Source organism: Prunus dulcis, chromosome 6 (assembly GCF_902201215.1).
Source record: "Prunus dulcis chromosome 6, ALMONDv2, whole genome shotgun sequence".
NCBI lineage: Eukaryota > Viridiplantae > Streptophyta > Magnoliopsida > Rosales > Rosaceae > Prunus > Prunus dulcis.
The window spans coordinates 12,543,243-12,559,264 of NC_047655.1; the positions used below are offsets into that span (position 1 = coordinate 12,543,243).

Sequence of the window (16,022 nt, forward strand, 5' to 3'; positions counted from 1 at the left end):
AAAGAGATCGAGGAAGGATCATGGGACGTGAAGAAATTACCCAGATTAAAATAGCAGTGAAAAATACCCACTCCCCCATGAAGTCTAGTTGAATAGGCAGACGTGGGCTAGAGCAACGACAGGAAATGGCGCGCTTCATTAAAGTGGCCAATCATTAAGTCTGAAACCGTTTTCAAAAGATTCAGACTTAGGGGGCATTGTTTAGGCCAAAACTTTATACGCCAGACCATTTCTTGTTAAAGGCCCATGACAAAAAACCAATTGGGCTTTGGGTCTATTTTTGAATTGAAAATCGACCCAAAATGTTGAATTAACATAGACCATTTTTTTTGGGCAGGTTACAAATATTACCGTGGTCTAAAAATTTAATTAATTATTGGCGATTAAAATCTGACGCATGCAGCCTTGGATCAAATGGCCCAGCTTCTAGAAAAAACTCTCACCATCTAATCTCTACCCCAGAAGCAAGTCAACTGATCTTTTGACTAAAAAAAGTGTTCTCATAAGAGCCCCACATGACGTTCTGACTTTGAAAAAGTCAAAATTCTCAACTAAGACAGAAGAAGTGATAGGGAGTTAATGAAATCAGGTCCTACAAAAGAGCTTCTCCATTTTTTGCCAGGAAAAGAAGATCAAATCCCCTCTCTATATGCAGAGAAGCTCTGCACCAAAGTAGGTTATAATTCCAAGAGATAAGAAGGTTACATTTTCAAGAGATAAGCAGGAAGTAAGGAAGTTGTTCACCAGGAAAAGAAAACTGACCATCATGGCAGATTGTGTTTTTACAAGAAACAAACAGAGAACAAGAAGAGTTGGTTTTTCTTTTCAAGAGAAAGCAAGGAAAAGACCACCATGGAAACTGACTGTTGATGGTTCCTCTCTGCAAAATTAAATAACTCCCCTATCTTTGTGGCATTGAAAAAAAAAAAAATCTTTTGGAAAGATCTGTTGCCCAGTCTTTAAAAGATTAAAAGCCCCACTCCAACATTTTCTATAAATATGAGAGGAGGTGAACATATCAATGGACAACCAAAAAATCAATCAAGACAAAAACTCTCAAAGTCATACTGACAAATTCAAAAAGATCAATTGATCTCAGAAAGTCTTCAAATACTGAAGCAATCAAAACTCTTTGATCCACAAGAAACAAATCAGCCAGAATTCAAATATCTAATTTCAGCCCAGCTCAGAGAAATAGTTTTATAAAGCGAGATTTTTCTCGTTACAAATTTGGTTCAGCACAAAGCCAAGTCAAGCAGAGTTCGGGTTTTTACAAATATGAAAACCTCAACAAATTTACAGAAAGCCTTGACCAAGCAAAACATGTATTATAGTGCAGCTCCAGCTCAGTGATCATTAATCCAGCCACTTCTGCCCTCTTCAGACTAAAAAGGCCTCAATTCTGCCCCTACAACAAGCCTTCCATGGCCTGAAATAGATTGAAGCTCTGCCAAACTCAAACATTGGTATCGATTTCCAGCTGAAACTTATCAGTTGAAGGTGTTGACGATCCAATCCAGCATAGACATATCCAATCTAGCTCGGTTCAGGGCCAGCTATCCAGGCAGAAATCGAAGTCCAACGTTCTGTTGTTCTTTTCATACTCGACATTTCTCTTTTTAAGTTTTGTAATAGGCAGTTCTGCTTAAATAATTTGCTTTCTTTTCATCTATTTTGGCCAAAACTACCAGTTTTGTACTGTGAAAAATTGTAAAAGTCCTCACCATTATGAGGCAAGAAAGGAACTTACTTGGGAGATATTCCTCACCCAAATTCACAATCGCTTGTTTAGAATCAGTAACTTGGAGCGCAAGTTATCTATTTTTTAGAAGTTTGCTAGGATTTTTATTGCTAGCAATGGCACGCTCATACACAAAAGAAAGTTGACTTGTTGACCAACAATGGTTTTCAAATTAATGGGGAACTTTACCCTACCATCACAGGATTAAATCAAAATGGGTGAACAGGTTGACATGGTCCTAAAAGGATAGGCTCTTCGCATATTAGACGACGTAATCCTGGATCACGCTCAATATCATTGATATTAAAATCTCGATCATCGACTCTTTGAGAATTAACTCTTTCAACTTGAACAACAATGGGAGGCTTGACAATGGGAGACTCAAGAAGATTTTGCTCATCACAAATTGGAGTAGATAAAGAAGCACTAGAAGGCATTGAACTAGATGATGACCATCATTCTGTTTCTTAAAAAAGACAACAAATTCTTTGGGCTTTTGGGTTCCGATTGTGATCCGACAAAATAAAAGATAACCTATAAATAATATGTAGAAAGACCTTTAATTAAACATACTAACAACAAAATCAAACATATCATATAGGGGATATGTGGAATTAAATCATAATAAGTAATAACAAAAGAGTAAAAAATGAAGTTGACCAAGTTTGGGGTTTTTGAGATGGGAATATTGGAAAAAGTCTCCTCTCACCATATTATGATGTTGACCAAGTTTTGGGCTCGATCTGAATTCAATATGTCAATACAATTAGACACTTCAAGTTCATATGGAGTTCATACTGTTAATGGAGTGGCTGGTGCATTGCATAGTTTTAGCGATTGGATTCACTCAAAACTCACCAAATGACTTCTCCCACCATATTATGATGTTGACCATGTTTTGGGCTCGATCCGAATTCAATAAGTCGGGTTTCTTTTTCTGGGTTTATTTTAATGTCTCTGCATCGGGGATAGGAGGTGGGAACGTCGGGGTGGAGAGCTAGGTGGTAGGGGAGACGGAGGGGAGGGATGGTTGCATGGGTTTTTAAAAAAAATTTGTATTAAAATATTTAAAATATATATGTAATTAAAAAAAAAGGCTTAATTTTAGAATATTTAATTGTGTTACTATCTATGTGGAGATGGGTTCCACCTTACAACATCACCAAGATTAATGAATAATAACCCATGTGTACGAAATTACAAAAATACCCCTACTACGTCATCAAAGTTAACGTATTTTTGGATGGAGTTTATGGCAGGGGGGAAAGTGGGTCACCAAACCTCGGTTAATGGATGAAAGTTTATCAAATTGAGTCTGGGGGAGCAAAGTAGGATTTGACCAAAGTTTCAAGGGCATTGGTGTAATTAAGTCTAATTTTATTTATTTTTTAATTAAGAACAGCAAATAAAAAATTCTAAACCACATTTAATAAAAGATGGAGACAAAAATTACCTAGGAGATGGTGATAAAGTTGAACCTTTGTTGCTGCCCACCAGTCAGCTTCCACTCTCCTCTCCAACAATGATTGTCGAGCACACAAAGAAGAAGAGGACAAATTTGCGAGGACGAGGAGATGAGATGCAGCGCATCATGGTTGGCAGGAAGGGTTTTATTTTGGGAAATATGCTGATATAATCACCTTTCACAAGTGGTGTTCTGAAATGATCAGGTTACAAATTGTTTTTTGATATAATCACTTGTGGACGTGAAAAGACCAAACTGCCCTTCATATAAAAGCAGATGTAGCAACCCTTTGCCACCCCTTTTCTGAAAGGGAACTTGTCTGAACTCCTAAAACTCTCTCTCCTCTGTGTTGGAAAGTTGGCAAAAATTGGGGGAACTCCAGGTTGCGAGACATGTTCCCACTGAGCAATCCAGTTCGCAACCCATCCATCGTCATAACCCAGATGTCCTCAAATTTGGGACCCTAGTTTGGGCGCAGTGAAGCCGGAAGGCACGGCCTCCATTGTTGACCTCCAGATCGAGCTGACTGCTGCGATTCCACAGAGAAGGGAAAGTGGCGACTTCCGGTGTCGTTGTGAACGGATGTGAGTTGTGATATTGGTTTGGTAGTGTATGTGTATTATGAAATCGTTCAGCCCCTTTTCACCACAGAGGGCATAAAAGCTTAAATTTTCAGTTTGCACTTGTTGTGATATGTTGAAATTCATAGTTTGTGATATTATCTGCAGTGGGAGCTGTCTGGTGAACTTGAATTTTGTTTAAAATTGACCGAATGCGTGTATAATGTAGTGCAATGTGTTTGATAATGGTGAAAATAACAGCACACAGAAAAATCATATGTTAACTTTGTCTGGCCTAAAAATTTGTAAATACGGCTAGTGTTAGGCTCAATTTAGATGCTAATGTGGGGAATTTATTGGCATTCTGGGTTTGTTTTGGTAAGAAGTATAGTTTGTGTGTTTTGGTTTCGAATTTGGTAATTGAGCTTGTACTACATTATACGCTTTCTATCACAACCTGATCCTTTTGTTGAAGGTGTTTACATTTGTGCAAAAGACTTGGAGGGTTAGAGGGTTCATATTTCTGCCATTGTATGTGTATGTTAGTTTGTTAATAACTTGGAACCCACAGATATGTACAAAATCAGAGAAAAAACAAAAAGGAATAAAAGTTAATTGTTGAAGCAGCTACAATTTGAGTTTGAAGATTTGAGGATTTAGAAGATGATATGTGTAGTGGAATGATTGTTGTGCATGTTTTTATTCATCTATTTTGTATTTTTTAGTGTTATGAATCGGTGTAGTAATTATTTATGTTTTTTGCAGAAATGGATACAGTTGGAATTTTGGTATGCTACAATGGAAGTTGGGTTAAGAAGGATAACATTGAGAGTTATGAAGGTGGGGAGGCTAAAGGCATAATAGTGTCACGGAACGTAACGTTTTCCGAACTTGTTGAACGCATTTATAAGATCATGGATGCAGAGCCCACGAAATATAGTGTCACATTGAAGTATTCAGTTCCTGTATCCGCATCTGTCAGTAAGCAGATAAGGGTTGAAGACAATGATGATGTTCAATATTTTCTCAAGTACAACACAGATGTTATGGCCTCTAAAGTAACCCCTTTAGTAGCAAGCTTGAAAAATATCGAAGGTCATGGTATTGAAGGGTGCAATGGCATTGTAAGCGTGGAGAGTAGCAATGCTCCTGCTACCTTTGTTGTGGAACGAAGAAATGTGGCAATTTCGCACAATGAAACTGAAAATGGTGGGAATGGTTTTAATTGGAGTGATTGGGTTGAAGAAGTTCATTTTGAAAGCGGTGAAAACATAGTTGCTGATTTCAATCAACCTAGCAATGAAGAGGAACCGTACTCTGCACCAATTGTGCATCCTCATGAGGACAGCAGTGCGGAACCCTCCACTGTGCAGTGTAGACAGGTGCAATCTGAACCTCCCCGGCAATCAAGTTCGAGTGAAATGCATACAATTCGGGTTGATTCGAAGCATGGTGAGAGTGTGGAATATATTGGTTATGGTGGAGGACTTTCGTGCATAAATTGGGAAGCAAATTTGAAGGTTGGCCGAGTTTATCCAAATAAGATTGCCCTTTTAAAAACCATCAGTTTAGCAGCAATTAGAGGCCACTTTCGGTTCAGAACAGTCCAATCTGGGAAGCGTCGGTTTTGTGTTCGCTGTTGGCAGGTGCCTTGCCCTTGGAAACTTCGGGCATATAAAGTTGGATTACATGAGTTTAAGGTTGTTAAATACGATCCACTTCATGAATGTGATCTGAGGTTTGTAAGTAGTCACCATCCTCAAGCTACGGCCGAATTGGTGTCTGACTGTGTTAAATGGAGATTTCAGGATTCGCGCAGCATTTATACTGCAGCTGATATAAAGACAGATGTGAAAAAAAAAATTTGGTGTCAGCATAAGCTACTCTACAGCTTGGAGAAGCCGAGAGTTAGCTTTCAAAACAATGAGAGGGTCTGCAGAAGAGTCGTATTCCCTTCTCCCTTCCTATTGTTATGAGTTGGAGCGTACAAATCCGGGAACTTTGACATACATTCAGACTGATGCAGCCGACCACTTCTTATATTTTTTTTATGTCAATTGGTGCATGCATACGAGGATTTAAGTCGTCAATGCGGCCCGTGATTGCTGTTGATGCTACCCATTTGAAGTGCAAGTATAAAGGTGTTTTGTTTGTTGCGACCGCATTTGACGGAAATCGCAACATATATCCTGTTGCCTTTGGGATTGGAGATTTGGAGACCGATGCAGCATGGGAGTGGTTTTTGAGAAAATTACATTGTGCAATTGGTGATTGCTCGAATCTTGTTGTCATATCTGATCGCAATGTTAGCATACAACATGGGTTGCGTAGAGTTTTTCCTGGGGCAAGCCATGGTATTTGCTTTTATCACTTGAAGGGCAATATGAAAGCCTCATTTCACTTGAAGCAACGGGATCCGATATTGGGGTATTTTATAAGGGCAGCGAAGTCTTATCGTCTAGCGGAGTTCAATCGTCACTTCTCGATGATAAACAATGAGCGAGTGCGAACTTATCTACTACGTGCAGGCGTTCAGAAGTGGTCACGGGCCCACTGTGATGGACGACGCTATAATGTGATGACAACGAATATTGTGGAGTCCATTAATTCAGTTCTTCGTTTTGCAAGGATGCTTCCGGTCCTACACTTGATCGATGAAATCACAAATTTACTTCTCACTTGGTTTAGTCAACGTCGAGATTTAGCAATGAAATGTCATTCTACATTGTGCCCTGATTTGGGTGAACAGAAGTTAAGGAAGAGGTTAGACGCTGCGTCAAGGATGAATGTGGTCAAAATCAATGATGTTGAGTATAATGTTCTGGATGGTGATTTGAACGGTCTGGTGCACTTGGCAAACCGTAGTTGTACGTGCAGGAAGTTTGACTTGGAGCAACTCCCGTGCAAGCATGCTATTGCGGTATGTCGGCACTTGAATTTGAACCCCTACTCCTTTGCCTCTTCTTATTATACACGAGCTACATGGGCAGCTGCATATGCTGAATCTATTTATCCTGTACCACCTAAAGGCACATGGGTTATTCCCGAACATTTGAACAATGTCAAAATCCTTCCTCCTGTTTGTAAGGTTATGCCGGGCCGTCGCAAAATGCAAAGAGTACCTTCCAAAGGAGAGGACTCCCGGCAAAAAAAATGCTCAAGGTGTGGTGTGAAGGGCCACTACCGAAATACATGCAAACAATCTGTCCCTCTCAAGAACTGAAGTGTCTAATTGCGCATATTGCACAGTTGTTCAGTTTGTACCTCACTTGTCATCAACTGTGAAGTTCATGAATAGGTTCGGTGATGCTGCAGGGATGGAAGTCCGTCAATTAAACGGTCATGTGAAGCATATGGAACAAGGTAACAAGTTCCTTGCAATGAGAGCCTATTATTAGTAGCAATTTGTGAACATACAGTTCCACCTGTTTTATTGAAACCAGCTGTTATTTAACACTGTTCCACTGGCCAATGTGTCTTACAGATTAGCATTTCTATTCGTTTGTGATGTACCTTTTATTTTCATTTAAATTGTATTCGATTTGGTGTTGTGAAATGTGATTGTAGTCACGTTGGCATCACTTGGTTTCCTTTCCTACACAACGTTATGTCCTGTCGTATTGGTATTGTATACCTCTGTTGCCATCGTATTGGTATTGTATTGTACCTTTGTTGCCATCGTATTGGTATTGTATTGTACCTTTGTTGCACGGCTATTGGTAGTGTAATGAAAACGGTTTCTGTCCCAAATGAAAGGGCCTAGAAGGCTAACTAAAATGTAATCTCGTACATAAAACTCCTTCAAATGCAAATGTTACGCAATTACTGGGAGCGTCATTGTACTTCATGATTTCTCATTGTTCTGATTGCCATAGACCAAACTATATATAGTTTTTGGGAAACTATCCATGCAGCTACACATGGTGAACACATCACTACTATCGTTATATGGACTTTTCAAATAGTTAATTATTCACTTCAAGTCACACACACAGAGGAAGAAACCCTTCCCCTCTTCTAGGTTCTGAGCTACGTCCCCACACGCACACCCCATCGGTGTGTGATTAGTGCCTATGGACTCTGGTACTTATAAGTCTTCCAATCCAACCTGTTTTGCAAAATAACAAAGTCATTTATTAGTGTTCTATATTGTTGCTCACAAAAGTCATTACTTAATGTCATTCATTTCTTTCCTATTTCATCCATTTCTTGTTATTGCTTATTTATTTCCAATGTTCATTATAAGTACTGAAATGACTAACTACTGAACTTAATAAGTACTGAATATTACCACCTATCCCTTCAAATTGTTACTTCATTACTTAAATGTTTATAATCCTTTTTTTTTCCTAATTAATTATTGCTTTCATAACTTTATTTGTCTTGTTAGTAAAAAATTTCATGTTTTTACAGTGTCCGTGGTTTGTATCCAATTGCCTTAAGGTATCAATACATGTCCCATATTTCCATGGATATTCCGCGCGTCATAACCATCGATCTGTCCGAAACCCTCCATATATACGACCATTGCTAGAGTCACTGTTTATAATTACTCAGATGTAGAGGCTATAATATGAGGTGTATATCCATAAAGCAGCAATAAAACCGTACTATAAGCACAATACGATTACAATATGTGTCAATAATTATACAATACAAACACAATATACATGCTTAATGCTTCTAATATGAGGCCAATAAACGTTTAATAAGCACACCTCCACGTTACAGTACTTCATATTTATACAAACTAAGTAATTTCCCACTCAACGGTGAGAATAAGAGGAAGGCGTAAACAAGGCACCACATTCATACAAAAGCCACCAAATACATACAAAATGATTCCACCCGTACTTACCCTGACCCAGCTACAGAAACCCTTCCACAAAATCACCATGTTTACAGGTCCATGAATAGATCCAATTCTTTGGTCTTCTTCCTCGCTGCATGCACAAGGCTATGATCAGCCATTCCCTGGCCACCCTTATTCAGCACCTGCCAGACACCACCAACATCTATTTCGCTCCAATTGTAGTCTGGTGACACGACGGAAGCATAATCCCGGAACATCTCGAACCCATTGTTAAAACATTCAACCAGTTCATGGTTAAATTCTTCAGATTCAGTGAATTTTTGGACAGCATCTTTCTTTGTTTCTTCCAATTGTAACGTCAACGAGGCTAACTTCGCGCTTCGACTTTGGGCTTTCATTGTTTGCTTAACTTCTCTAGCAAATGCTTTGTTCAGCTTGTTCGTCAAGTTGCCCATCACCTGGCCATGAATATCGCATTTGGTTTCCCACCAATCCGTTGCCGTACACAAATATTGGAGGTGATGCTTCACTTCAGCTATTTTCTTTAGCGGATCAATGTTGTCTGCCTCACTTCCGGATGACGTGGGATCGTTATTTGGAGTCCCAGGTGGAGATGGGAAAGGGACATGCCATGGCTGGTCTCCTGGGTAACTAACAACCTCGTTTGGAGGGATTACGTCTGACATCTTCAACTTCAAATGGGGATAATGCACACATGCACCCTGAAAAACAGTTAACGTTACAAAATCAATCTGGAGCTTCCTTTTCGTTACCAACAATAGGGTGAGCTTTAGTACAGCTTTCGTGTCTGATATATATGGAATTGAATGAGTAGGTTAGACCCTCTTATATAGAGGAAGTTGTGTGTTTTATATTGCTTTCAATGACTACATTACAAAATCAGTCTTCACTCATTACTCCTCTCTGTCACTGACAGCATTGTAATATGCCCATTACAGTCGGACCAAATACGAAAATACACACCTGTCAACGTTGGAATAATCGGCCGTACCAATATACACACCTGAACAACAGTGACTACACAAATTACACACAATCTTCATCACAATTCTATACTATATTAATATTGAAGGTGCTGCCATATGAATAACTCCCTTAGTAGCAAGTTCCCCATTAACTCATTTTACCAACTGTACAGACTTGTTCATAAATTACAAAGTATCCCCTACAAATGACGACAATAGGCAAGTCCATCTAAAAACAAAATAATACCACCAAATCAGTCATATACAGTCCCGACCAAAATTTAAAGGCGAATAAAACGTCAGGTGGGATGAATACACCTACAAATATTTGCAAATGGTAAAAAATCAGAGTTAGGAATTCACCGTTATATACAAAAATGGAACTCATATCAAGGAATTTGGAAGACAGCAAAAAGGAAATTGGAAACACAAATACTTTCATGGTCCATTTTTGTAATTGGCCAATTCATTGTCAAATTACCGTACTCATATATTTGGGACAATTTGTAGTTTTGGTACAGGAGGGAAATTGGGGAAAGAGGACAAAAGGAATAAATTGCAAATTCAACAAGGGTCCCATACAACAACCACCAACCAATGGTAAAGAATAGTTATATACAGCTGTTATTATGCACAGCCCAAGTCAAATGTGTTGCCCAACAACTCCCGCCAATAACTCCCGCCTAAAATTGGACCCAACAACTGCCGCCAATAACTCCCGCCTCTTCATCACAGTCATTTACTCCTGGTCATTAATACCTCCCACTATTTAATTGTAACCCAGCTGCATCCACCCAACATTTCCATCACACTTACTCCGTCAAACCCCCCCTGCCTGCGCAGCTATTTCACCTACATCACAATGAATGGCAGTTTGGTCAAACTAATGGCCACACCAACCCACAGTAAATACCCAACACCCATGGACCCCAACCCCACACCAAACCCAACCCTTGCCATTACTGAAGGAGGGGACACTGAAACACCTGCCAAAGCAGCAACAGAAGACACTGAAGACTGGGTCCATGGACTGCAGCAATGTCGAGCCAATACCATGTTCTGGAAAAATCTCCATGCAAACATAGTTAGCAAAATTAAAGAGGGCCAAGCTAGGTGGGGTGTCATAAAAAAGCGCACAATTCGGGCGCGTTATCAAGCCCGGATGCATCTCCTACATATGAAGGCTGTCAGAGGTAGAATTGAAAATGCCCCTGCCAGTGCAGTTATTGCATTCAAAGAATCAGACGAAATGGCTCAGTTGAAGCAACAACAACTGGAATCCGGCTTCGAACTATTTAGGAAGTTTGCACAAATTGTGGATGCAGAAGGAAAGTGGGACATCACTGTGGGAGGGGTCATGAACTTAATGGGTCGCGGTCGCCGCATTTGACGGGTATGCAACTCGAAATTGGGCCACAGCGAGAGGGTTTGCCTTGTAATATTACCATGGCTACTATTGGGGACAAACCCAGTACAGTGGAATTTTTGACGTGCCCTCTTTTTGTAATATATACGTATGAGGTGCCCTTTTTTTATTTCGTTTGTTTTCTGTTGGGGAAAGGGGGCCTCGTTGGTACATATGTTTAATGTAAGCTGCAGGTGCCGTCTTTGTTAAGATTGTATTCTGTAAGTTTGAGGTCACCTCTTTGTAAATTTTGTCTTCTGTAAGTTTCACCTGGCTTTTGTATGCTGCCAGGTTGAGGTGGCCTTCGTATTATATGTACGTTTCAGGTGCCTTTCTTTTGTGTTGTATGCAGGAACTTTGATAACTGCAGTTGATGTAGTTTGGCTGCATTCATTTCATATTCGATATAACGTAATTACCTTCCACATCGTCCATATTTGTAGACTTGTTCCTTGACATTGCAAAACCAATACGTAAGACAGTATAAAAAATGTTATAATAGCTGTACCAATTTCAAATAATGCTGAGGTTACATTGGAATGCCAATATAACACCAATATCGGGCATTATAAAACCAATACAAATCAATAGCGATACAATAAAGTTACAATATGATACCAATATAGTGCCACTGTCCTACCAATACGTCATTCATAAACCAATATACAGACAACTAAGAATGGCATGTACTGTATATGCAAGTGTATACCATGCCGTATCTGTCATAAACTAAGGCTATGAATAACATTGGGCCCAATCTATACTTACTGTTGGCAATGGTAAATATTGGAAAAAAAAAATTTCCTTTTTAAAAACACCCCATTAACTCCAGGTTTCATGTTTGTGCACTCACACCATGTTACTGAAACATTGTGCACATGCAAGTGTAACCCTTTGAATTTGGGATGACCCTCTTCAGCACCCTAAATATCGCACAACGTGAACAACAATTCATACCCTCCAAAACAAGAAGATGAGTAGGAGGAGCCTCCGTACCGGTGAGGGTGAGTCAGTGACGTCTCGGTTGCCCGGTCAAGACGCGACTTCAAGATCTCGCTGGGAAATGGAAGCTGCGAGTTCAGTGTGTTCACGGCTGTGCTACTGTGGGAACGTTGTCAAAACGCATACATCGTGGACGGTTTCTCATCCTGGAAGGAGGTTTCAAGTATGTGCAAGGGTAAGTTTATTTATGTGTAAGTTTTAGCTGACATTTGGGAATTGTCTGTATTCCAAATCTGATGCTGGCTGTCTTTGTTTGAAAACATTGATTCCGTTTCTGCAGAGGAATGGATGTACATTTTGGGAATGGGCTGACCCAGAGATGTGTGACAGATCGAAGCACATCATTCCAGGCTTGCTTAGGAAAATAAACCGCTTGGAAGAAGAACAAAACGCTGGAAAAGGAAAGATGAAAAACCCATGGTTTTGGGTCTCTGTTTTCTTGGTTGGAATGGTCATTTATTTGTTGTTTTCCAAATGTAATAGGACTCCTGGTCATCTACAGTTGGCAGGTTAAAGTTGGTTAGGTTATGGATGTAATGGAACAGGTTTTATTTATTCTAAATCAGTGATGGCAGAGATGGTCGTTTTCTATTGGTTTCATCTTGGTTTGAAAAGGCAAACACAAAAGGCATAGCCAATAACCCCAGGCTCAGGTATTTTGGTATCAACTCTTATGCAGCCTCAATCGTCAGACCAATTATTCCACGTAAACATGAGAAATAACTAAATATTTGACGGTGAGGGACCTCCCAAAACTACAACTCAATGACGTCAAACAATAGAATATTTGAGCTTGTAATTGGCCCAGCCGAGCGTTAATGATAATGTTTGTGCTAACCAACCCCGACATTTCCGTCCGGATCGGATTTCAAAAATGCATATACAAAACAAAGTATTCAACCTAACTAAACTAAACTAAACAGTCGACAATGCACTGTCGTCTCATGTTTACAGGTCCATGACATAGCCACCCAATATATACTTTCAACTGTCACGAAAATGAACACCCTAATATATTGCCAAATGAGAGTCGAATATTTCGCTATAGTGGCGATAAAATAATGGAAAAAGGCTACAATGTGGGTGGCCCCAAAAAATTGCATTTCGCTGCAACTTGTGCCAAATTATGGATTTACAGGAATTTCTTAAGCACAGAATGTCAACAATTAGTTCTAACAAAGGAAAGTGAATACAGCCCTTCTACCATGGAAGACAAGTACAGTTGAATTCCGTTACATAAATAACACCCTGCAACCTACTACAAAATCACCCCACTTTATCGCGTGGTGAGCAAAATGTCAAAAATTGTGCCATGTTACGCAAAAACTGCTTAGGCAGTTTCAAGATTCACAATACGACAAAACATCCTGCAACTTCTTTCACATACATGTACAGAATCTGAGATGTCAATATGGGTATGAAGCTGGAAGGACCACCTGCAGAAGGAGGACATATGTGCCACTTCAGATTCATATAAAGGGAAAATGAGATGTCATAAGACATGTTCAATTTGAAGAAGTAATTGTTTGAACCTTTCATAAAGAACATGAAACAAGTTTTGGATTACACACAGTCGGAGTTTAGAACATATGACATACGTAAATCAGATGCCAGTTGTGAAACATTGACATTACCATCTATAGTGTTCAAATCCCCAATACCCTAAACTTTGAAGAACAAAAGTAGCCATTTTTAGTAATCACAGTTGGACAAGTTCCCAACATAATGTAAGTTCTCTTAAATGAACACTGACATCATAGGTGAGTACGTACGACGTAACTACAATGAAGTAAATAACAATGCAATTCCAAAGGCAGTAGTTAACAATAAAGCAGCAATGAGGTCAGATTAGGACTTTTACCTCATACATAGGCCTCCCCCCTAAAAGCCTCGATTGCAAGCTTCAATCGGTAGTAGCCAAACTTGGATGGGTCAATGGTATGTAAAGGAATGCCGGCACTAAGGTACTCAATATATTTGACTGTCATAATGCCACATGAAGTACTGTCCACCCGAGCAGTGGACAAGTTAGAAGTGCACCTATTGATAACATCCGAGTATAGTGATTTAAAAGAACACAGCTTACCCATCACTTTGTTGAGGAACATCGGAAATTCTGCAAATTGTGAATGGGTTAAAGTTTGACATGTCAGTCCCCTTTCTCTTCACCGCTTCAACCTCCGATTTCTCATAAAACCTCATTTCATGCAGCACCTTTGCAAGCGTATGGGTAATAGGCTCCATGAATCGGACAAGCATACTGTTGGAGGTAAAATCAGAATACGAGTCATAGACAGTGACAGTATGTCGCACAAAGTCGACTTCTACTGCCACCCAATGGGACTGTCGAACATTATACGGGAGATAGACCTTGCGCACTTTCGTCCATGCTTGCGCATACCCATGTTGCCATGACCCATTGACAAAGTGGTGTACATTTTTGAGGTAGTTAGGGGGAGGGTCAACGGTCCTTGCAGCAGATTGTTTCCTCGTGACTCGTTTCCCACTTGGCATTGCAAACGGCTGTAAAAATTGCTGCAACCAAGTGTGAAATACACGTTACATAAACCCAAACCAAAGCACCAAAAGGAGAGACCAACATGACTCCTACCAATGCAAGAACTGCAGTGACACAAAATATGGATACAAAATTACCTGCAGACAAAACTCGGCGGTTGTCCACTCCCTTCCAAATAGTTGCGGATGAGAGAGTTGTCTTTTGCGTATTAGAAACATGGCCATGTCAAGGTGCTGCTATTTCAGAACACAACAACCGCGTCAATATCACAACAAATGACACATAGTCAATGTCATCAAATAAGAGATTGATCGAAATAAAGCCGGGTTCAAATTGTTACCCTCGAGCTCATCCATGCAGTTTCATCTAACAGTTTGTAAAAAAAATCTGCCCCAACTTCAAATGGTTCGAGCTCCAGCTCCGCACTACAAAAACAACACTTGCAAAGGTAAATTGAAATATAATAGACAAGTGGAACACCTTGTATAATATGACAATGACACACACATGTATAGTATAGCTGTGTATAAATTGTTTGCATACATCAAAAAACAAGTATATTGGTTTTGCCAAGATACAAATCCTAACCTGATGTCAGTTTTCCAAGCCCTGCAAAGTTGTATGATAGCCTTCACATCGTCCATGGCCACGGGTTTTGTTGGATCAAAACGGGGCTGAGGTGTCTGTGCATGCAAATCAGTAACCTTCCTCTTTTTCCTGGAGGGATCGGTGAATGGACTCAACAATGGTGTCGCAGCCCGCTTAAGTCTGCACCCTTTGCCTTCACCATCTGGTTTCCGAACCGTGGCAGTAGCCTCGTTGTCCCCTTCATCCCCTTCATCACCAACCACAGTTATGTTACATTTCATGGGAGGCCTGACCTTGCATCCCACCCCCTCAATTTCTGTCTTCTTCCAATCCTCTAACAAATGTAACATTGTTTTACAAATAACTCTATACCCATTCCCATCTTCCGGAGTAGGAAGGAGGGCATCTTCAACACTAGGAAGCTTCACATCTTCAGAGGTAGGAACCTTGTGAGGTTGTTGGTCCACTTGCCTCTCACGAACTGAAGTTTCAATTTCAGTGTCTATGACTTCCATGGCTGGGAAGGGTTCCACTCCATCAGCAGGGACTTCTGCTTCCCTTGCAGCCCCTTCTTGATCTGAGGCTGGAAAGCCTTCCACTCCATCACCACAGACTGCTGCTTCCATTTCACCCCGTTCTGTATGCATGCCTGGGAAGGGTTCTACTCCATCAGCTGGAACTTGAGTGTCCATTTTAGGTGCTGCTGTAGTCGGACTAGTAGGTTCATTTACGGGTGACAAATCATTCTGCCCTCCTTCATTCATCTGAGCAGTACAGACTTCCTCATGGCCTTCTCCACCATAATTTTTTTTTAACTCCTCCATCTCCAACTTCAAATAATGTTCGACTTCAGCAATTTTTAGGGTCAAATCCCGAATAGCCTTTTTATTTCTGTCACACTCGTTCTCATGCTTCAAACAGTTCTTCTGTACAATAGCTTCCAA

At 40.1% G+C, this 16,022-nt stretch overlaps 2 protein-coding genes across 2 annotated transcripts; both read left to right on the forward strand.

Moving 5' to 3' along the window:
• The first annotated feature begins 3,680 nt into the window (after positions 1-3,680).
• On the forward strand, positions 3,681-5,742 carry LOC117630293. Its single transcript, XM_034363036.1, has 2 exons — positions 3,681-3,790; positions 4,532-5,742. The coding sequence occupies exon 2, from the start codon at positions 4,534-4,536 to the stop codon at positions 5,740-5,742; it is 1,209 nt and encodes a 402-aa protein (XP_034218927.1). The 5' UTR covers positions 3,681-3,790; positions 4,532-4,533.
• A 113-nt stretch (positions 5,743-5,855) lies between these two features.
• LOC117630294 lies at positions 5,856-6,989 on the forward strand. The gene has a single exon (XM_034363037.1). The coding sequence runs from the start codon at positions 5,856-5,858 to the stop codon at positions 6,987-6,989; it is 1,134 nt and encodes a 377-aa protein (XP_034218928.1).
• The last annotated feature ends 9,033 nt before the right edge of the window (positions 6,990-16,022 follow it).

What these genes read in the sequence shown, in the direction of transcription:
- LOC117630293 (XM_034363036.1), top strand. Translation starts at nt 4,534, where the DNA reads ATGGATACAGTTGGAATTTTGGTATGCTACAATGGAAGTTGGGTTAAG.
- LOC117630294 (XM_034363037.1), top strand. Translation starts at nt 5,856, where the DNA reads ATGCGGCCCGTGATTGCTGTTGATGCTACCCATTTGAAGTGCAAGTAT.